The sequence below is a fragment of the Mastigoproctus giganteus genome, chromosome 9, assembly GCF_048544385.1.
Source record: "Mastigoproctus giganteus isolate SK-2022 chromosome 9, ASM4854438v1, whole genome shotgun sequence".
Lineage (NCBI taxonomy): Eukaryota > Metazoa > Arthropoda > Arachnida > Uropygi > Thelyphonidae > Mastigoproctus > Mastigoproctus giganteus.
Genome location: NC_143583.1, coordinates 69,615,018 through 69,639,591, shown reverse-complemented (window position 1 = coordinate 69,639,591; position 24,574 = coordinate 69,615,018). Strand labels below are relative to the sequence as shown.

The 24,574-nt window shown below is 36.5% G+C and overlaps 1 protein-coding gene across 1 annotated transcript in view; it reads left to right on the top strand.

Annotated features, from left to right (window-relative positions):
* The window catches only part of CCT2 (chaperonin containing TCP1 subunit 2), a 72,761-nt gene that overhangs the window by 23,986 nt on the left and 24,201 nt on the right, over positions 1–24,574 (top strand). Inside the window, exons 4-6 of the mRNA XM_090381934.1 lie at positions 7,202–7,391; positions 17,739–17,941; positions 18,601–18,785. Coding sequence (XP_090238060.1) covers positions 7,202–7,391; positions 17,739–17,941; positions 18,601–18,785 — 578 coding nt within the window. The remainder of the gene's footprint in view (positions 1–7,201; positions 7,392–17,738; positions 17,942–18,600; positions 18,786–24,574) is intronic.

Here is a 24,574-nt window from a genome sequence, read left to right as displayed (position 1 = left end):
CATCTTGTCTTGCAAATCTGAGAGAATGTCTATGACAACCTCAAGGACCAATTGCTTTCTGTGCATTTCATTACAATATAGCGGTCTTTTCTAATCCATCTGGTGGAATATTTTACGTTAGCACATGATTGTGCCATCACTGTTTCAGACTTGGTTGTTATTGTAATGTTATTTTTAATGTATTGTGTATTCCTTGGTTCCTTTTTTGTTAAAATTTAATTTCATATTTTAGTAATTACTAAGAAATATTAAATTTATCCTCACTAGAGGCACTCTGTTTTTAGATATTTATATATTTTTTGAGCATTTTTTATCGCATTTTTGACAGCTTTGAGTGCTTCACTAGTCAGGACTCTGCTTCATAATCCCTCAATCCAGAATTGAGCCCACTCAACTCAGGCTTTTCTGGATTGGGGGATTACGAAGCACTCATTGTGCCTTCGGCTGCTGGGGCACCTTGTAGCTTTTTGTCTGAAGAGATGAGGCATCAGTGGCCAAATCCTCCTTCCCTCCAAGTATTTCCATATATTCTTCAATAGGCGATCTTCATTTTATTCTCTCTAAATTTTAATTTCAGTTTTTGACACCTTAGCCATTCAGAGAGACATATCGTCTTACTGGCATTCCAGAGTTTTCAATGCTGTCTTTCCTTCATTTATTTTTTGTTCATCTTAAACCTGCAGAGTTGACTCACTAGCTGTTTGGGTTTGCCTTATTTTCCAGTCATTCTGTCTGTATAGACAGACTTTATTCTACCACTCTAAAAATTTTTTTTCTGGCTGCATTTCTTGCATGGTTGGTGTCAACAAGAATATTGTATGTAAATCAGTTTTTTTTTTATTCCTAGCCTTTTTTGGTGTAAATCAAAAAGCTGGGAATAAAAAATTAGGATTGCATGTGTAGGTAGGTGTGCTGTCATCTTTGGAATACTGATAAGTTGAAACACTTGAAGTATTTTATGCACATAACTTTATAATATTACCTCTGCATATTTCTGTTTAAGAATATTGTTTCTGGATTTTTCATCTCATTGGAAATGTATCCCCCACCAATGCTGAGATATTTACCTGAGATATCTTTTGTTCATCGGCCCCTAACTCCTGTGATCAGTAAAGGTTACCTGTATGTCAATATTGAAAGTGAAAACAGAGTTGATTTTTTTTTGATATAAGTGGTATTGTCCATTCAGAAATAATCCCTCACTGTCAGATGTTTAAGCAGGCTCCTTATTTGGAAATCTTGATAGATAAGACATTCTTTTTGATTCAAAAGGAAGGAGCTTTGGCCTGAATGGATCTTCACAAAGACAATTTGCAAATGCAAAGTGCTTTCTGAAAGAATTTTTTTCATTGAAGAGTTGGGTTTTAAATAAAGCAATTTTAAAAGTGTTTTGAACAGTTGGAGCAGAAGTGTTTTGAATAAGGGGCAAGTTAATTTTGAGTTCAGATTATGTTTATTAAGTCTCATTATGTTGTGATTTCACTTTGCTTATCCCACTGTGCTGTCAGAACCATAATCTTAAATACAGTTTTTTCTAAAATTAGTCGCAGACTAGGAATTTCTTTAGAAATTCCTAGCCTATGAATATAGTAGAATAACTATATTTTACTATAGGGACTGATGTGGTGATATTCTAAACTTACACACAAAAAAAAGAGAGAGACACTAAATCACTTTGCAAATACAGCAAATTCCTGCCATCTTTTAAAAGATAGACTTGGTAAGGTGTAGTTCTGCTGCTGTGTACTAAGCCAATATAAAAATAAAATGAAATAAACTGAAACAAAGAAGACAAAACAGAGCAACACTCACCTCCAGCAGTGTAAATGCATGATCCCTGGCCAAGGAGATACTTGTCCACTTCCACTAAAGAATGATTACCACATTTTTATAAATTAATAAAAACTAAAACTGAAAATCACATGCACTACCTCCTCAGGGGAACTTTAGTGCTTTTGAACTCCAAAAAGGATCATATTTCAGTCATTGACAGCTATCCAGAAAAGTGCCAATGGATGTTCTTAAATATCTGTATGATCCTAACCAGATAATAAATAACAAATATAAATCAAACTTCAGAAGTAAAAAATGTGGCCACTGCTCTCTATAGGTTAAATAAGCAGGTATAACAACCTAAAATGCAAATTTAAACAAACTAAATAATAATAATTAAATTAAAACCAAGTGATCAATTAAATAGAATAGAAGTTGAGACAGAAAAAAATATAAATCAAAGAGAGAGAGAAGGTGGGAGGGCAATGTAATGAACCATGTTATTTTCATATCTAAAATCACTATACTTTACTATAGGAACTGACATGCAATGTTTTAATGTATTCTATCATTTGGTTTATGTTAATTAATCATTTGATTTTAATTTAGTTATGTTAAATCTGTTTATATCACTATAAAAGTGATTTAGAATTCAAAATGTAAAGCTACAATAGAATGAATGAAATAATCAGACAGCACTTTGGAAAACAAATAACTAGAGTAACTCATCTAAGGCTATGTACCATCACATTAAAAGCAGCTCTTATAAATCCGGCTTTGAAGCAAAGGGATAGACAAAGACTGGAAGCAGCACAGATAATTCTTACTATCCCTTTGGGGTATAATAAGGCTAGATTGAATGAAAAACAGAGAAATAAAAAAACAAAATGTAAAGAGTATAAGTAAATGAAAATTTTCGTACTAAGTACTATAGTACTTTGTCCCTATAGGTACTAAGTACTATAGTACTTAGTACTGTGCTTGAGTTGGAGGTTGAGAAGATGAAAGAAGATATTTGCTGACATTAGACTTGAACTTCTGTAGACTGTAATTTTCAGGTGCCTCCGTAGCCAGGTGGGAAGGAGCAACAGTGTGTAGCACACGCTTCTTGATTAGACCGGGGTTTGAGCCCGTCACCACCAAATACGGAGGATGCGGAAAGGTCAGGGAATGACCACCACATATGCCGGAGCAATATGGCCTTAGTTGCTAATGCTCCTAAAAACCAAATAACAAACAAACAAACAAACAAACTGTAATTTTCAGGAAATATGTATGAAGGTAGGTTGTTCCAGAAAACAGCAGTTGAATGAATAAACAAGGAAGATGAAAAATTGGTTCTGTGAGTTAGAAGTTGGACAGTAAATGGATGTCGGCTGGTGGCGGCATGTGTTCGGACTGTTTTCAAAGATAGCAGGAATTATAGAAGCCAATTCAGAAGAGCAGAGCCCATGGAAATATCTGTAGAAGAGGCATGCAGCAGAAACAGTATGTCTATGAGACAGCGAGTGGAGAGACTCTGTTAGAGATGAATCATTAATTAACCTAACTGCCCTCTTCTGAATGGAATCAAGAAGCCTGAGAGAGGTTTTGGGGGCACCACCCCAGATGTGAGAACAATATTCCATGGTAGGGCTGTTGTTGTTGTTGTTTGGTTTTTTAGGAGCATTAGCATCTAAGGCCATATTTCTCCAGGGATATGCGGTGGTCATTCCCTGACCTTTCTGCATCCTCCGTATTTGGTGGCTCACGGGCTCAAACTCCTGTCTAATCAAGAAGCATGTGCTACGCACTTCTGCTCCTGCCCACCTGGCTACAGAGGTGCCACCCATGGTAGGGCGGATTTGCGATTTGTACAGAGTGAACAGCTGTTTGGAAGAAAAGTAACGCCGAGAGCGAAAGAGAAAACCAAGTTTTTTAGATGCAGAGGAAGCAATATTTGTAATGTGCTTGTGCCAAGAGAGATTAAAAGTCAGGGTAATCCCCAAAAGAGGTATCATTTTGCCTAGAAATCGGAGTGTCACCAAACATAAGCATAGAAGCAGAAAATCTTTTTGCGAGATATAAGACAAGACTGAGTTTTAGAAGGATTGAAATGAACTAAGTTGTCTTTTCCCCACTGGAGGATTACCTGGTGATCGGCATTTAAGGAATTGGTAGAGATTTTCGAGAAGTTGAAGCTGATTAAGCAGGGCAAGGTTTCTCAAAATGGAAAGTGGAATGCAATGTGCTATCATCAGCAAAACTATGGATAGGATTTCCAATCAATGGAAGAAGGTCATTAATATACAAGAGGAAAAGAGTGGGGGAAAGAACTGAACCTTGGGGGACACCAGCATTAGTGGAGAAGTTAGAAGACAGAGAGCCATGTACCATCACCCTCAGGGAGCGACCAGAAAGAACTGGATAACCAATAACAAAAAACAGTTGGCAAGTCATAAGATGGAAGCTTGTTTAGAAGACCTTTATGCCAAACAAGATTGAAAGCCTTTGAGATGTCAAGAGCAACTGCTTGTGTTTCACCGAACTTGTCCATTGAATTTGTCCGTAAATGGGTAACATAAGCCAGAATATCACCAGTAGATCGGCACTGACAGAATCCATATTGGCGGTCGTTGATCAGACAGAAGTTTTCTAGGTAGTTTAAGAGTTGGAGGTTAATTGATATCTACATTACTTTAGAAAGAGTAGAAGTAATTTCAATGGGAGGGATTTGTCACCCTTTTTAGGAACTGGCTGGATATGAGCAAAATTCCGAGAAGAAGGAAAAACACCTTTGGAATAAGAAAGTGAAAAAAGGCGGCAAAGAATAGGAGTAAGTCAGGAGCACAGGTTTTGAGAACAAGTGGAGAAATACTATCAGGACCTGGAGCTGTCTTAGCATCAAGATTCGTCAAAATCCTTTTGACGGAGGACCACAGGAGGCATTGAATGGATCATGTTGGAAATGGTGGGAGGTGTTTTACTAAGATCATTAATACATGAGTTGGAAATAAAATGGGATGCTAGCAGGTCAGCTTTATCCTTGGCTGAAGTGACAATAGAACCATCTAGTTTTGACAGAGGTGGGAGCAGAGATGGGCAAAAGTTGCGGCCAATAGCTTTGGTAAGAGACCAGAATGCTCGACTACCATTAGGGCAAGAAGCAAGTACTCTTAGCCTGTTGAAAATCTAGTTTGGACTGATTACTAACTGCTTTACAATTGCTGCGAGCTTTGGTGTAGGCAGAAAATGAAACTGAAGAATTGGAAACAAGCCAATTATGATATGCAACATTCTTCTCCAGAACGGCCTTTGCACATTTATTGGAAAACCAAGGTTTAGATAAAGGACGAAATTTAAAGTAGAGTGGAATAAAAGATTCCATTCCTACAAGAATAATTTCACTGACACAATCTGAGCAAACGTTGACATCAGAAGTTTTGAAACAGTAATCAAACCAAGGAAAAGAAGAAAAATCTCGCAGGTCATCCCATTTTGCATTCTTGTAATGCCAAACAACATGAGGTTGGGAATAGCCATGAGATAAAGGCTCCATTGGAGAAGAGACAATCACCAAGTTGTGATCTGAGGTGCCTAATGGACCACTCACTTAGACTGTGTACTTAGAAGGTTGTTTGTGAGAAAAAGATCAAGTGTGTTGGCTGTATGATTAGGATTGTCCGGTATTCTTATAGGTAAATGAACAATCTATGCAAGGTCATTAGTAATTGCAAAAGCCTCAGCTTCTCGACCTGCTGGGTTGGTGTGACTAGAATACAGAAGCCAGCTGGAGTTGTGAACATTAAAATCACCGAGGAAAATTACCTCACTGTTAGGAAAGAGCTCCAAGTGATTAGTGGAGTTGGGAGAATGGTAGAGACAACAGATGAATTTGACAAAATTAGGTAGAGAGATTTGAAGCCAGAGAAGATCGAAAAGAGGAGATTCCAAATTGCCAAGTCTCTGACAAGGAATATTGGAATGGACATATGCACAAGTACCACCTTTGAGGCGAAAGGAATCATACAGCGAATAATTTGGGCAACTGAGATGAGCAGTAGTTGAATCAACTGATAACAGATTCTTTTAGAAAAAGCACATGGGGTTTGGCAGTCTGCAAGTGGAAATGGACATCGTTGAGATTAGATTTGAGACCACGTATATTTGTGAAATGAACTAGGAAGTGTTTGGGAGGTTTAGATCTTTTCGCAGATAAGCTTACTCTATTAGTTTGACAATTCATGGTGTATTCAATTGTTAGAAAAGGTGGGGAGGGGACATGTTGTATTAAGTAATGAAATTTTTGGATATGGCATACACATGGTAAGAATATACCCAGATCCTTGACATATCGTGGCCTCGACAATTCCTCCCGCGTACACTGCTCGGACTCCCTGCAGTCACTGTCTGGCAGAGTAGAGGTAGTAAGATTATATACTAGCTGATCCGGAATCCTCCTAAATTGCTACCAACAGGTCCGGTCCGGTGTACTAACTGGCAGCTGGCCTGCGAATGCCGTTTTAGAGTTGTATCCTCAAAATGTAAGGAAGATTGGATCTTGCCATGATGTCCATCATAACCTCAAAAGTCATCAGTCATACTGCATGATGGAAAAGAGATGGGGAAGGGTTGACCGGAACTTAGCTCTGGAGACTAAACATGGGTTCCACCACTTCAGGCCTCCAATAAGCAAAATGGTGGCATTGCACCGGTTGATGAGAGTCATCTGCCACCTAGTATTGCCTGGTAACACAGAGGGGTGGCATTCCTCCATGTGTTGTTGGCACCACACCTTGACCCTGCTTACATTGGTTCAGCAGATTAGAAGATTATCAGAAAACTCCCTTAACCATGTGCAAATAATGAATAAAAATATACTTCCACAACAAGTGCTAGATTATTAACCTATAGGAAGAAGAGACCATGGACAAACAAGAGAATGGAGAGACCAACTTCATCTCTAGAGCTAGAAACAGGCTTTTTTCTGAAGGCTAAGTACAGTGTTAAAAGAAGAAATCTGTTGATTATGATTTAGTTCATTGTTAATTTGCATAAATGCATTTGATTTAGATCTGTAAATTGACTGGCTGACATTGACTGGGTGGTGGCCATGACGTGCTTTCTATTTCTTAAGTTTGAGTTCTATTTATTATTCAATATCTGGTTCAAATCATATAGGAACAAGATTTGGCACTTTGCTGGATAACAGCAAAATACCAAAAGGAGGAATTTTCTGTACTTGTAATGTGGTTTAGTGTTTCCTGTTTTCACCAGTTGTGTTAACAACTGCTCAATCTGAATTATCATCACAGTATTTTTGTGTTTACTTCTCAAAGTAATGTTTCTTCCTGATGTACTTTTCCCAAAAATATATTTTACATTTTTTAATATAAAAATAGAAGTTATAAGATTATAAAAAAGCCATTCTTTTGTTTCTTAATTTTAGATATTTCTAAAGTTCAGGATAATGAAGTTGGTGATGGTACCACATCGGTAACAGTCCTGGCAAGTGAACTACTTAAAGAAGCTGAAAAATTGATTGCTATGAAACTTCATCCTCAGACTATAATTGCTGGTTGGAGAAAAGCAGTTGCTGAGGCAAAGGATGCCCTTACTGCTTTTGCAAAAGACAACAGGTATTGTGAATGTGCAGAAATATTTTTATACACATTCAAGATTGATGACAATGTGTTGTTGTTATCCTTGAAAAACATTATGTAGGAATGGATAAATTTCCGCCTGCTTTGAATAACTATTCTTATCTACACTTTATTTCTTGACTAACCATTAATACCATTCTAAAAATTTCTACTATTCTGTTTGGCAACTTAGTATCGCATCTCCATCCTGTGCCTATCTGCTCTCCACATACAGTAGCTTCTGTCTATACATGGAATTGTGAAAATTATTGATTTTGCTACAGGGGATTCCCAGATACTTGACTTGCTCTTTAATAGTACCTAAAATTTTTCTACCTTCCAGTATGACTCTCCCTTTGTACCTGATCATCTTCATGTTACGAGGGCTGTTAAATAAAGAATGATCATAATTTTTCATGAACAACCGTATTGCTTGCTATTTCTAGCTGAGCTGTGGAATTTAAGACTAAACCAAGCTGCTCACATAGCAACTGTGCAGTTGACAAGTGCACACGATGTGACCTTGGCAGTTGGTCAAGTTTATGCCTGTTTAGTTTCACCCATGTAACAATGGACGTGATATGCAAAGACAGTATGCTGCTCTCAAATTTTGTTTCCATCTCAAGAAAACATCTGCTGAAGCATATGAAATGTTAGAGGCTTATGGTGAATCTACACTTCTATATAGCACAGCTTGCAGGTGGTTTAGAATGTTTAAAGATGGACATAATTCAATCACAAAAATTTTGTTCCTGAAGCTCCAACCACTGCTCTTACTACAGAAACCATGAACACTGCTTCTGTAATCATGACAGAAGATTGTCATATAACAGTAAAGCAACTGGCAGAGATATTGAGAATTGTGTGAGAGATGTTGATCAGTAGGAAGCATGCATGGTATTCTCCATGGCCATTTGCATATGATGTGTTTGTGCACACTGTGTTCCTAGACTACTCATACCTCGGATACAGCAAGTTCGCATGGAGGTTTATCATGAGCTGCAATGGATGATTACTTAAGATGGTGAGGTTCTGCACAAGGTGATAATGGTGGATGAACATGGATTCATTATTTTTACCCAGAGAGTAAGTAACAAAGCTCTGTCTGTGGCATCACCAACACTGATAAAAGCAAAAGTTGTGGCTTCTGCACGAAAGGTTATGGTCATCTCTTTTTTGTCATTCAAGGAATGGTTTACCAGCATGTTTTGCCATGTCATATCGCTGTTACTGGACCTTACTACAGAACTGTACTGTAGTAAGGGTCAGGATCACTTTCATTGCAAATGACCACAACACAGGTGGGTGGATGTCACATCACGACAGTGCAAGATCTCACATTGCTCATACTGTCATCAGTACTTAGCTAGCATTAATATCAAGTGTTTCTCATCCGCTCTGTAGCCCTGACTTACGCCTGCCCCTACATTCTGTGATTTTTTTTTTATTTCCACAGTTAAAAAAGGAGCTATGAAAAAAACATTTCCATTCATCAGAAATTGTAAAGATGTTGGAGGCTATTCCCAAATGCATAACAAAAAATGGCTTCCACCGTGTTTTTGAAGAATGGCAGAAACATTGGAGTAAGTGCATTTCATCAATTGGGGATTACTTTGAAAAGTACCATCAAAATATGGATGATTAATGGTATGTTTGCAAAAAAAAATTATGATAATTTTTTATTGAATAGTTCTTGTTAGATAATTTTTTATTGAATACTCCTCATACATTCCCCTCACAGTTAATGAAATGCATGACTCCTTTACCCCTCAACACCAAGCAAAAGTGTGTTTAAACATTTCTTCTTGCCTAAATTTCTGAATATTTTTATAGTTTCTGAACTCTCTGTTCTCTTACCCTCGAATATACTGATAGAATATCCAGTTGATTTAGCCATTGTTCATTTATATTCCTGGCTTTCTAGAAATTCCTCTACAATATCTATTATCTCTATGAGGCCTTAGTTTTGCTGGAATTCTGAACTTAGAAACTTTTTACTTGAAGCAAAAATTCTTTAGAATCAAATTTAGGTCTCCATGCATTTGGAGTGGGGTGAGGGAGTATTCAGCTCTTCCTTAACTCTAACCTCCTCTCTGGTAAACATACCCTTGTCTCTTCTAAATCATTGTCAGCTGTACTGTACTCTGACCCTAGTATCTGATTAGACCATATCACAAAAGTTGATTGCCTTAATAGTGTCCTTAGTGGTCCAAATGTTTTTCCAAACCACTTCTTAGTTTCAGCTTTTCCATTTTGTCCAACCTGAGAATGTTAAAAGCCTTATTAATATATTAACTTTTTTAACTTTGTGAGCCCTCATAGCATACCTGGCTTTGTCATAAAACTTGCTAGTTAGCATTAGCATTAGTAGAGGCATTTGATGCAAGAAAGCAAGCTTATGCAGTATCAGCCAAAAAAAAAAAAAAACCCACTTCACCCCTCTGTTCGTTCAAAATACCTGTCCAGCTGAGCCTTAAACTTATTTAGGCTATCAACTTCCACTACAAGGGATGGAAATCTGTTCCACCAACCAACCACCCGCTGGCTAAAGGCAAATTTCCGCACGTCTATCCTACATCTGTCTTTCCTCAATTTGAATATATGCCCTCTCAGGTGATTATTCTGAGCTAGAGGAAGAATCCCATCAGCATTGAGCATGCTCAAACCATTCAAGGCTTTATACACCTCTATCAGATCACCTCGCTGGTGCCTATTCTCCAGACACTGTAATTTGCAAAACTTAAGCCTTTCTTCGTAAGAGCACCCCTTTGTTCCATTCACTAATCTTGTTGCCCTTCTCTGTACTCGTTCCAGCAGCTCTACATCCTTCTTGAAATGAGGCCTCCAGACCTGTATACAGTACTCTAGGTGTGGCCTGACCATTGCCTTATACAAGGGAATAATCACCTCCTTATCCCTGCTGGAAAAATTCCTGTATATCATTGACAATACTCCATGAGCTACTCTTGCAGCCCGTCTGCACTGCTCAGAGAACTTCATATCTGCCTGCACAACCACCCCCAAGTCCCTTTCATTCTCTACCACTGTCAGTGTAGTACCACAGAGTTGATACGTTGCTCTGGGGTTGCTGTTTCCCATGTGTAGTACTTTACATTTGTCAATGTTAAATTCATTTGCCACCTCTCAGCCCATCTGCTCAACTTTTCCAGATCCTGTTGCAGCAGCATAGTGTCAGTAGTGTCCTTGACAACCCTGCCAACCTTTGTATCGTCTGCAAACTTGGACATTAAGCTTGATATACCATCATCAATATCATTTATAAATACAGAAAACAATAATGGACCCAACACTGAGCCCTGAGGGAATCCACTAATAACATTAGTCCATATATTTTGCATCCTAGTGTCTCTATCTTCAACTGCTGTTTAAAGCTTTGGCCCTTTCTCTCCTCATAAAATATGTATAATGTCTTTCAAGTAACAAAAGTTAAAAACTCCTCCTTGCCTAAGATTTCAAGCCTGCGCTTCAATTCTAAAACTGATGCATAAAGCTGTACTGATCCTGCAAGCCAGATTCTCTGAAATTTATATCCCGATATATGTTATGGAAAGAAGGGGGCATCTGCAGTTACTCTTTGCATAATAACTTCTTTTAATGTGTTTGAACGTAAAGCTCAGCTAGATATAGTTTATATAGATGCATTTGATTCACATGGCACTAATTGACTATTTTTCCTACTTGAGAGCTTCTGTGGTATCACCGGCAATATTCTCTTTATTATTAGGGTCTTGATAATTAAGTGTACTCTGAATTTTTCCTATAAAGATGGTTTGTTAACCAAGTCTATCTTCACTGGCATACCTCCAGTTGGTACCCTGTCTATACTAATTTTTTTATTCCCTTATTCCCCCACTAGCTGTTCTTGCTATTCAATTTATCTTTTGTGTAGATGATCTCAAAATGTGGACCTTCTTACATCTTTTTTCTGGATCACTGTCTAACAATATATTAATCAATACATTTTTAAGGAACTGTTGCTGAATACTTTGTGGATTTTGGTCATAAAATTAATGTTCAGAAACTTGTTCATATCTCTTTTACCAAAAAAAAAAAAAAAAAAGAAAAGAAAAGGAGGATTTTTCCTTTCTTTCCATCTGTTAATTTCCAGCCTGTTCTGAGTCTGTCTGCAAAACCCCGGGGATTCATTTTTACTATAAAATGTTCTTCCATGTTAACCTGGATCAAATTAAATTCTGAGACAAAATGTGGTCCATATTGACAACCCTAATATTCTTCCATCATACTGATTTTGTGAATAACATATGGCTCTGAAATCTGGGCTTGTGCTCTAGTATTTAGCAAAAAAAGAAAAAGTGCTGTTATCAGTATACCATATCAAGATCTCATCTCTATATCAGTCTAGTTTGCCCTTCTCTTAACAGGGTTATTCAGTTAAAATCTCTTTTCACATTTAGCAAATGGTGCAATAATGTTGATCTTTCATCCTTGATTTGGATCAAGGTAGTATGTCATATCCTACCCTAGAAATACTAGAATAAGACCACCTTTGATTCCTATCATCTTAAAAATCATCTATGGAGCACTGACAAGATTTTGTCTATCTCCTTATTCCAGCTAATCAAACCTGAATATTGACATTAATCTACTTCTTATAGATAAAAAAAAAAAAAAAACATGAAGGTATTAAGAAAATTCTTTATACTGACCACAAAAATGATTCTTAATTAAAATGTTCTGGCTCTTATCTAAAAATAGTACGGTCGACTTAGTTATAACAAGCATCAAGGGACTGACAAAATTTCCTTGTTATAACCGTTACTCGCTATATCAGTGATAGCGGAGATGGAGAAACCCCTGGGGCTGTTAAACAATGAACACTATATCAGTGAAGAGTCAAATCTACCTCCAATTTTTTTTTAAATTCCCAATAACTTGATAAAAAGATAGATTCAAAAAACAAAAGAAATATTAGAGAGGAAAAAAGTATATAAAAAAGTATGTAAGTATATACCTACATATTATTTGTATTAATATGCTTGTATAAACTACAATACACTTAACATTAAGCACAATTTATTTGACTGTAATTTTAAAACCATACACTTAATACTAAACAATTTATTTCTCTGTAATTAAAAACAATACTATTTAATAATAAACACGATTTCAATTAGTCTTTATTTATGAATCTTAAAATTGATGTTTGTTTTAAAGCTTTCACTTTGATATTTCTTAAGTTTCCCATTAAAACACTCAACACGTTAAGTCTCAACTTGCCTCAGTTCCTTCAAAAAAATTGACTAATGTGTCCATTGCACCTTGAGCTTGTGAGATTGTCGGCACTGATTTTGATTCACTTTTAATTGTCACCATATCATCACAATCATCGTCATTATCGTCTTTGTTGAGCACAGCATCTACAATGTCTCTCTCTGCAGGAAGACCACCAGTTAATAAGTGTCATCGATGTTATCTGTATTAAAACCTACAACATTGTTACGTAGCCCCCATTCAGATAATGGTAAGTTTTCTTCGTTTCCATCTTCTTCATCTACAATTGAAATTTCATTTTAATTTAATTTTGATTTCTTGAAGCAATTTGATATGGTTGTCGAAGTAACATGTTCCACACATCATTCAATAAATTTGTAGCATCCAATATTGATATAGACTCAGTAAGTTTCTGTTCTCTTTGACTGATCAGATGTAGAACTAGAAATCTTTTATAAAATCCTCTCAAACTCTTGATTACACATATGTCCCTTGGTTATAAAGTTGATGTTGCATTGGGAGGCAGAAACACTAGCTTAATGTTGGACAAATTTTGAATCTGGGGATGTGCAGGACAGTTATCAACTAACAAAATATTTTTCTTCTTTTTTGAATAGCTCCTTATTCCAATCATTTAGGTATTGCTGAAAAATATCCAAAGTCATCCAAACATTTGCAGTGTAATCCACAGGAAGTTTCCTTATGTTTTTTAAACACTGAGGTTTTAATGATTTTCCGATAACAAACAGTTCTTTTTATCAGTTTCTGTCATATTTTGCATACGAGTATTGGCAAGCGAGCCTTTGATTTTTTTCACCAACACATTTTTCCCCTTTGAATTTAAATGTGTTGTCAGGTGTCAAATTATAAAAAAAAGTCCTGTTTCGTTGGTGTTGTAGTAGTAGTAGTAGTAGTAGTAGAGATATGTGATGCAAGAAAGCAAATGTATGAGCTTTTTTTTTTTTTTTTTTTTTTAGCATCACCTAAAAAAAAAAAAAACAATTTACACAACCATTCCCTCTAAAAGTTTGTCCAGTTCCTCCTTGAATTTATTTAAGCTATCAACTTCCACAACGACAGATGGAAGTCTGTTCCAGCAAGTAACTACCCGCTGGCTAAAGGCAAATTTCCGCACATCTATTCTACAACTGTCCTTCCTCAATTTGAATTTATGCCCCCTTAGGTCCGTAATCTGAGCAAGAGGAAGAATCCCATCAGCATTCAGCTTGCTCAACCCATTCAAGGCCTTATACACCTCAATCAGATCACCTCGCAGATGCCTTCTCTCCAGGCACTGCAATTTTCAGAACTTAAGCCTTTCTTGGTAAGAGCACCCCTTTGTTCCCCTCACCAATCTTGTCTTTCTTTGTTGCCCCACTCGTTCTAGCAACTCTACATCCTTCCTAAAATGAGGCCTCCAGACCTGTACACAGTACTCTAGATGTGGCCTGACCATTGCCCTGTATAATGGGATAATCACCCTCCCTGTCCCTGCTAGCAAAATTTCTATATATCATTGACAAGACTCCATGGCCTGCCCTGGCAACCCATCTGCTCTGCTCAGTGAACTTCATATTTGACTGCACAGTTACCCCCAGGTCTTTTTCCCTTTCCACTTCCCTGAGTGTAGTACCACACAGTTGGTATGTTTCTCTCGAGTTATTGCTACTCATATGCAGTATTTTGCATTTGTCAATGTTAAACTTCAGTTGCCACTTCTCAGCCCATTTGCCAAACTTATCTAGATCCAGTTGGAGTAGCATACTGTCTTTATTGTCATTAACAACCCTGCCAACCTTTGTATCAACTTAGACATTAATCCTAATATATCTTCATCAATATCATTGATGAATACACAAAAACAACAATGGGCCCAGCACCGAACCCTGGTGAACTCCACTAAAATTTTGTTTTTATTATTACCATTATGGCTAGTAAGTGTCCTCGTAGTTCTAGTGGAAGTGATGGTAAGCACTCAAGGAAATCGATTTTGCTTGAAATGAAAGTAGAGGAGCTTAAGCACTACAAACGAGGTGAGAGCACGGCACGCATTAAAATGCTCTAAGACTGAGCGAAAATACATTATGTACTATTTGTGATAGTGCTGATAAAATTAAAGAAAGTGTTAAGAGTGGTGTGCCCTTAACTGCATAAAAGTGGTCATATGATCGGTCAAGTTTGATGCAATGCATGGATGAGTGACCAAAATAAAAAAACACATTAACGTTAGCCTAGTGCAAGAGAAAGCTTGTAGACTTTATGATAATTTAAAAGAATGTGAGGATGGGGAAGTTAAACCCTTTTCAGCAAGTTCAGGATGATTTGTAAATTTTTGTCAATGGTATGATTTTCATAATGTGAAAATGTGTGGAGAAGCTGCATCATTTGATAAAAATGCTGCTGATGCGTTCCCTGCGAAACAAGCCGATCGTAGAGGGGGGGGAGTACATACCCAAACAAATATTCAACCTCAATGAAACAGGTTTATATTGGGGGGGGGGGAATGCTCAATCCCTTATAGTTCCATTGTTGAAAAGATTGTGCCTGGCTTTAAGGCAGCAAAAGATTGGCTAACATTTCTGTTTGGTGCTGATATAGAGGGTCATAAACTGAAACCTGTGTGCATTTATCACTGTCAAAACCCTCGTGTCCTTAAAGATTACGACATCTTATACAAGTTTTCTTTCCTCCCTGGGAAACTCATTTCACAGGGAGGAGGGCGTGCAGATAGTAAGGGAGGCCTTGCCCTCCCTCTGCTAGGGACGAGTACCTGGAGGCCTCATACAGAGAAGAAAAGAACAACAACAATAAAGCTTAGTGACAAGCTTGATATAATCCAAACTATTACATTAGGGTCACCTTGAAAGTTAATTCATATACCCATGTGTATTGTTTCTGTAAATTATGTGTGTTCTCTGGTTGATTTGCCTGTTTTGATGGGCGAAAAACCTCAGTTTCTGGGGGGAAAAACCTTACTATCTAGCCATGGAATGGAAAAAGCCCATAAAAGTTTCTCACGTCATTGACTGGATTTGAACCTGTGCCTTTTCCACCTGATGTGGAGAGGACGGTGACAATACTGGTGTCCTACCCACACAGACTAAACTTGAAATAATAAAGAAAATAGAATGGGGTGTAAGCAGGAGTACATTAATGGCAGAATATGACATTGGATTGCCAACATGTTTGTTTTTTATGTGCAGTTAATAAAATTACATTCTCAATCTCTCTATTTCTTATTTAGCTTCATTATTTCTCTATTAAATAAATTAAAAATAAAACTTTATAGGTAACAGAAAATTTTAAATAACGGCACCTTGAATCCCCGAATGTGCCGTTATTTTGAAAGTCTACTGTATTTTGAAGGAATGAAGAATTAATCTACATGATCTACATATCTGTTTATTTCTGGTTGGAAGTTGTGTACAAGGTATCTGACTTTTGGGGACTGACTTTGTACCTTGAAATTGTGGTGTTGTAGCAAGTTGACTTGTTGCAACGTTTCCAGTGACTCATCTGGACATGGTAATGCATTGAATTGGTGTTTTACATGTTTTATTCCATTTTAAATTGAATTATTTTAATGAGCAGCAAATTTGCATCAAATTTTGTTTCAATTAGAGAAATGCGCAAAATGTTAAAAATAGCTTTCAGAGAATGTGCTGTATTGTTGGAAGGCTTTTCAGTGGTTCACAAAGTATAAAGAGGGATTCTTGTCCATCAAAGATGAACAATAGCAACTGTGGCTACCCTTCAGCTTCAAAAACCAAGGATTCAATCACTTGTGTCTGTGATCTGATCAGAAGTGATTGGCATTAGTATTTAACTATCCATAAAGTGTTAGTGAAAATTAGTATTTCTTATGTTATTCAGTTTTAATACAGGATTGGGGGATGTGAAGCTTTTCTACTGAGTTTGTGCCTCACATTCTTGCTGATGATCATAGAGATCATAGTCTTCTTATGTGTCAGGATATTCATCAGCATTCTGTTGTTGACCCACAGTTTTTATCCTATCATTACTGGTGATGGATTGTATGGCTATGGCCTGGAAACAGCCTAGTTCTGACAATAGAGGACGCCATCAACAAGGCCCAAAAAAAGCAAGATAATCTCAATCAAATGTAGAAATCATGTGCATCGTATTTTTTCATTCACAGGGCATTGTTTATTATGAATTTATCCCTTACAGTCAAACAGTGAAGCAATAATACTACAAAACAGTTCTATAGACATTGTACAATGTTATTCAGATAAAATGGCCAGGAAAAGTGGGATTCAAGAATTCCTGTGATTCTCCCAAGTTTTTTTTAATCTCAAACCTCCTTGAAAGGTCACCAATTTGCAGAAATCAAGAAAATTGTTCAGAATGCAACACGGGAACTATTATCATTTCCAACAGAAGCCTATCGGGAATGCTTCCAGAAATAGTTGATGTTGGAATCAGTGTATGCAGTCAGGGAAGGAGATCCATCAGAATGGCTGGTAAGCTTCACCATTTCCCAAGTATTAGTTCAATCTGAATTTTTTGATCACATTTCATATGTCAAACCTTTAGCCATTCTGTTCTTTGTAAAAGTGAAGCTGCAATGACAACAGTTACAGATGAAGTGGTAGGGATATGCCACAAAACATCTGATTTCCATCTGTATATAATTTACAACATGAAATTAACAACTAGTTAGATATCACATAAGTTAAAAGTGTGTCATTCCTCCTTTCAGTATATTCATCCAGGTGTCTGTTCAGTCCTTTCTTAAATTTACATAACCTGTTTCACTTTACAAGATCAGGTAATTTTTTCCAACTGTTTAATGACCTTTTGGCTAAAAGAGCATTTTTATTTAATATCCAGTCTACAGTTATCCCTCCTTAATTTAATTACATATGTCCTAGTTTTTGCAACCTGCAACAGAAAAAAAAAAAAAAAAAAATATATATATATATATATATATATATATTTAATTTAAATCTTTCAAAGCCTTGAATACCCCAACCCCAATTTCTCCCATGAAGTATCATATAATTGTTTTTCTTAGTATAACTTCAGTTCTCTCTAATAATTGGCAATTTTTTTTTAATGTTTTAATAGTGATGATCCTGAAAAATTCAGGAAAGATTTACTCAACATTTCAAGAACAACATTAAGTTCAAAGATCCTATCACAGCACAAGGAATTTTTTGCCCAGCTTGCTGTCGATGCTGTTTTGAGGTTAAAAGGTTCTGGAAATCTTCAGGCTATTCAGGTTATTAAGAAATTAGGTGGCAGCCTGACAGATTCCTTCTTAGATGAAGGTGAGAAATAAATATTAACAATTATTTTTTAGTTAATATGCAAATATAATAATTAATCCTTTCAGTTTAGTAAGAGAACTATATTAAGGTACTACTTAAAACAATATACTAGCAATTGTTATATAGCAGTTGCAAGTAGTACATTGTTTCTATGCATAGATAAAAAAATTACTTTGTCACAAAAACATCAGACATCTCATATTTTAAAATAAATTTCCACAGATTACCTCAACCATGTCTTGAATAAATGGCACCCCCTCACAGAGGGAGAAGTATGTTGTTATTTATTTTTAATGAGCCATTACAGAGATTATTGCCCTTCTCTTAATGATATTGATTAGAGATTAATAGCAGTATACTTCTTTGTGGAGAAGTGATGTTTATTTGTAGTGTAAAACAGGAAATTTGCAGTGATTTGTTTCACAATTTGAGATGTCTGATACTCTTACGGCAAACCTTGTTTGATTTTTAGCTAAGCACAGAAATTATTCTTTAGCACCACTTGTATATAAGAGAATAGTTTAAATTTAGTAAATAAGATTTTCTAATACTATTAAAAATGTATACACAACACAATAAGTTTGACAAAACAGAATTAGACTTTTAGTATAGACACAGAATGTCAGCTTTTTTTTTATTTCCCTAAATTTTTTTTTAAGGTTTTCTGTTAGATAAAAAAGTAGGTGTAAATCAGCCTAAAAGAATTGAGAAGGCTAGAATTCTTATTTCTAATACTCCAATGGATGCTGATAAAATTAAAGTCTTTGGATCTCGTGTTCGAGTTGATTCTGTTGCAAAGGTTGCAGAACTGGAATTGGCTGAAAAGGAAAAAATGAAAGACAAGGTATGATTATTTTATTTCACTATTATTTATTTATCTTTACTTCCTATTATGGCAATTAACATTTTGTCTTGTCTAATTTGGTAACCACTAGTTCACAGGAAACTACTCCTATTTTGACAATTAACATTTTGTTCTGTCTAGTCTGATAACCACTAGGAAAGGAAAATTACAGTGTAAAATATGGATGGGAGGAGGGAGAGGGGGTTAGTTAATATGAAAAATTAAACATACAAAAAATTATGCTTAAGAAAGCTGTGGGGGTAGGGGTGTAGTTATCCCCAGTGCAAAAATCACTTTTCTCATACAAAAATTTAATGTTCATCCATAGCAGATCCTTCATGAATACCATTAAACCAGAGTATAGGTTTGAGTTGATAGCAGCTTGTGTAGTGAAGGTGTGTGTGTGGCATGGCCTTGGTTCAAAGATTGTAACAACACTTGTGTAACTTCTATAAAATATATTTAATTTTTATATTTCTTTTTGGTAAAGGTAGTAGTAGTGGCATGTGATGCAAGAAAGCAAGTGTATGAGCTTATGCAGCATCAGCCAAAAGAAAAAAAAAAAAAAAAAAATCACACCATTCCCTCCAAATGCATGTCCAGTTCCTCCTTAAATTTATTCAACCTATCAACTTCTACAATGACAGATGGAAGTTTGTTCCAGCAATTAACCACCCGCTGGCTAAAGGCAAATTTCCACACATCTATTCTACACCTGTCTTTTCTTAATTTGAATTTATGCCCCCTTAGGTTCGTAATCTGAACAAGTGGAAGGATCCCATTAGAATTCAGCATGCTCAACCCATTCAAGGCCTTATACACTTCAATCAGATCACCGCACAGGTGCCTAGTCTCCAGCCACTGCAATTTGCAGAACTTAAGCCTCTCTTGGTAAGAGGATCCCTTCATTCCCCTCACCAATCTTGTTGCCCTTCTCTGTACACGCTCAAGTAAATCTACATCCTTCCTAAAATGAGGCCTCCAGACCTGTACGCAGTATTCAAGGCGTGGCCTGACCATTGCCTTATACAGAGGGACAATCACCTCCTTCTCCCTGCTAGTAAAATTCCTATATATCATTGACAAAAACCCCATGATCTGCCCTGGCAGCCTGTCTGCATTGCTCAGAAAACTTCATATCTGACTGCACAATTACTCCCAGGTCTTTTTCATTTTCTACCACCTTAAGTTTAGTACCACACAGTTGGTACGTTTCTCTGGGGTTACTTCTACCCATATGCAGTACTTTGCATTTGTCAAGGTTAAACTTCAGTTGCCACTTCTTAGCCCATCTGCCCAAATTATCTAGATCCTGTTGCAGTAACTCACTGCCATTACTGTCAGGGTCTGAGGCTGTCTAACTAGGAGGAGTGCTTATGCCTCCTAAGCCAGCTATGTGGGCAACTGGGGTCCATATCCTCTAATATGGGACCAAACCAACTAAATTGGATATATTATAGGCTAAAATCTTATTACCATGGTGAAACAAAGCAACCAAGATTTGTATCATCTGAGATACCTGGTCAACAAGAACCCTCGGGAACCTTTAGCTGTGAAGTTAAAACAGAAGAGGGGGGTATTTTAGAAGAATGGAGTAAATACTTTGATATCAGGAAATCAGGACACAGTGCTACCTATGCTACTGGAACAGTCATGAAGATAGAAACTATCAATCTCAGAATCTTAAATGGTAAAGAAGTGATATTAGCAGAAGAACATGGTTGATGTAGTAGTAGTATGTGATTCAGGTATTACAGAAACAAAAGGATTAATACAAGAGAGCTGCAGCAAAGCAGTAATTATAAATTGATTTATAACAAAGAACTGTTTGGAAGAAAAATTAATTGGTTGGAAAGCATTATCCAGTAATATTAGCAAAATTTAAAATGGAAAATTAGGTGATGAAATTTGATTGTGCAATTTGATCAGTTTGAAGTGTCCAAAAAAAAAGATGAAATAGAAGAGCTCTTTAATATTATATAAATAATAGGAAATGATAATTACATCTACAGATATATTTTAGGAAAATTTGGAGAGAAAGGTACTCATAACAATAACGGTAAATGGTTGCTAGAATTTTGTGTATTTCATGCATCATTAATTAATTAATTAAAATCATACTTCATTAATTAAAAGCACAAAGATAGCCACAAGTTCATGTGTAGTGAGTAATAGAAAGAAGAAAAGCAGTTGAGTATATCATTATGGAAAAGAATCTTAAACAACTATTTGAACAAATCTGTATAGAGAATTTGAGATTGGAGGTGACCATCATTTTGTTAGTGCTAAAATAGGTATAAAAAAGTTTTAAAGTGGGCAAAATTCAAAATCTCTCAGATTTTCCAATGTTATTTAAATATAGAAACCTTCTTGCTCAAAAGTTAAATGGAATTTCTGATGTTAATATGACAGTGGTGATAGTACACTGGTGTGCAAAATTTAAGGACCAGTCAGGTTTTCACCTGTAGCTTCTCATAGGAGAAGTGGCCTGGATATGGGAAAAGCATACCAAAGGAACCTCGTGAGGTACAGAAATGATGAAGGAAACAACACCAACATAATGGAAACAAAACGGTACAAAGAGACTTTATTCAAAAATGGCAACATAGCACTGGCTGCCATGATACAGATGCATCACTGCCAAAGATGGAACAAAGGGAAGAGGTAATCCTCAGTAGGAGATATGGCCACCCCTAATGTCGATGCAGGCTTTGCACTGCCTGCCCATACTTAGAACAATGTTGTTGATAAGTTCTTGCAGTAACGTCGTCCATTCCTCTGTCAGTGCCATCTTCACATGGTGAACATTTTCTGGTGGGTGTGGATGTGCCACTAGGCATCTCCCCAGAGCATTCCATATGGGTTCAATGGGATTTAGATCGGTGAAACGGGCAGGCCAATCCATACAAACAATGTCCTCACTTTCCAAAAGCATATCAATAGCTGCAGTGCGATGGGGTGTGGCGTTATCATCTGTAAACACGAACTCGGGGCCAATGGTGCAGTACAGTAGCGTGCGCCGGTTACAGTATCGCCTTCCAATATCTGGAGTTGTGTATGTCCATCCAAGATAACACCTCTCCAGACGAGAACACCTCAATCGGCATATCGATCCATTTCAGTGATGTTTGCGGGGCGATACTGTGTGCCAACCACTTGCCAGATTAGCTGACGTCCAGAATCACTGGTGAGACTGAATCTACTCTCATCACTAAAGAGTACCTTAAGTAAAAATTTTGTGGTTGTAACCTTTAGAAATAGTGTAGGTCCATAAGTTTTGCACACCAGTGTAGTAGAGGCATGTGATGCAAGAAAGCGAGATTATTCAGCATCAGTAAAAAAAAAACCTATTTCACACACCCATTCCCTTTAAACATTTGTCCAGTTCCTCCTTGAATTTATTTAAGCTATCAACTTCCACGACAACAGATGGAAGTTTGTTCCAGCAATCAACTACCTGCTGGCTAAAGGCAAATTTCTGCACATCTATTCTATAACTGTTTTTCCTCAATTTGAATTTATGCCCCCTCAGGTTCGTAATCTGAGCAAGAGGAAGAATTCCATTAGAATTGAGCCTGCTCAACCCATTCAAGGCCTTATACACCTCAATCAGATCACCTCGCAGGTGCCTTATGCAAAGGGATAACACCTTTTGCCTACTAGCAAAATTCCTGTATATCATTGACAATACTCCATGACCTGCTCTGGCAGCCTGTCTGCACTGCTCAGAAAACTTCATATCTCAGTGCATAATTACTCCCAGGTCTTTTTCATTTTCTACCACCCTACGTGTAGTACTTTTCTCTGGGGTTACTTCTACTTTGCATTTGTCAATGTTAACCTTCAGTTGTCACTTATCAGCCCATCTGCCCAACTTTTTTAGGTCCTGCTGCAGTAGCACACTGCCATTACTGTCATTAACAACCCTGCCGACTTTTGTATCATCTGCAAAGTTTGACATTAAGCCTGATATACCTTCATCAATATCATTGATAAATATACAAAACAACAGTGGGTCCAACACTGAACCTTGGGGGATTTCACTAATAGCATTATTCCCCGAAGAGCCATTAGATGAAGAATGTCAAAAATTTAAGAGCACTTTATTAGAAGCTGCAAAAGATGTTTGGAGAGAAGATTTCTAACAACAGGAACTTCAGAATGCTATGGTGGACACAAAAATTTAAAGAGGCAGTAAGAGAAAAGAATAAATATTATGAGAAATTTTTAGCAAATAAATGTTATTGGAATATATAAAGAAAAAGGCAAGGGGTTTAAGAGGTGTGCTAAATAAAACCTTGGGAATATTTTGTCAACGGCATGGGAAAACAAGTAGGTGGAAAAGTGTTTTGGTATTTAATTAAAAAAACTTTAGAATAGGAGACAAAACTATAAGGTTATCTAAAGTGATAAAGGTGAAGTTAGATGAGAAGAGTATTTTAGAAGTATGGAGTAAATAGTTTGATACCATCTACACAAAGGAACTGAAGACACCACTGAAGAAGAGGGGGAAAAGGTTGAAATGGGGGAATTTGGACACACTCTTTATTAATGAGGTAGAAAAAGTTATAGACAAGGTTGGATGAAGACATTAATTATACCAATGCAGTAAATTCCTATTACAGCACTTTGAAATAGACCAGCCTGAGAAAATATTAGCACCAAAGCGTAATTTTGGATTCCCCACTTCACATCATGTGACCAGAAGAAAAGGGTTCTAAAAGTGAGAGTGTTATAATGGGAGTTTACTGTTTATGAAAAAGAGAACTGAAGCTGAATACAGAGATTACAGAATTTTTCTCCTTAGTTTACTAGTAAAAATCTATAAGTATTTTTAGATAAGATTAAAAGTTTGTTGATTGGAACCTTTGGGAAGAACAATTGGGTTTTAGGCCAAACAGGAAATGCCAAGTCAAATATTCACATCAAGACATGTTATAGAAAAGTCTTTTCCACTTGACAAAAACCTATATTTATGAATTTTGATCTTAAAATGGCATATGATGAAGTACCTTAAGATCTACTCTTTTAACTTTTAAAACAATATGGCACCAGGGAGAATTGTGTAGCAAAAATAAAAAAGTTTCTATAAAAGTGGCAAATCTGCAGTACTTGAAGTGTGTCAGGGCTGCATCTTCATCAGTAACTTTCATTCTTCTAATAAAAGAACGAAAAGTATTGACAAGTGTAATCTGAGAGAACATTAAAATATTAAGGAATCTAATCATGAATACTAATAGACTATCTCAGGAAGTATGATTTTGATCAGTGAATGATTAATCACATTAAACACCTTGAGATTTCAGTAATTACTTTCCACAGATTGAGTGCTTAATGAAACTTAGAGATTGGAAAGGTATTTATTGTCAGTTAATATGGCATAATAATAGGAATTTTTTTATTTGTGGATGCAGGAAAAGCCTAGCAGGATGCATCATTTGGCTGTTCTCATACTAATACTAAAAGTCTTGCAGAGAATGAGAAGATTGCTTGAGAAGCATTTTGAACCATTGCAGTAGGAAAGAAAACAAATTTTTCTAAATATCTGTTGGCATTTCATTATTTCATAGCTATGAGCTAATTCAGCAATCTAGTTCAATATCAGATATGAGGGTGACATACATTAACTAACTTTTAAAAAATATTAATACCAATCACAGGCTTTACTACAAAGAATAAAGGTTTATACACTTCTTCTTTTGAGAGAGAAAAAAAAATTGTATTTGTGGCTATATTTAATGCCTTGCCTTGCATATATGGTTTTTTTTGCTTTTCCACATATGAATGCT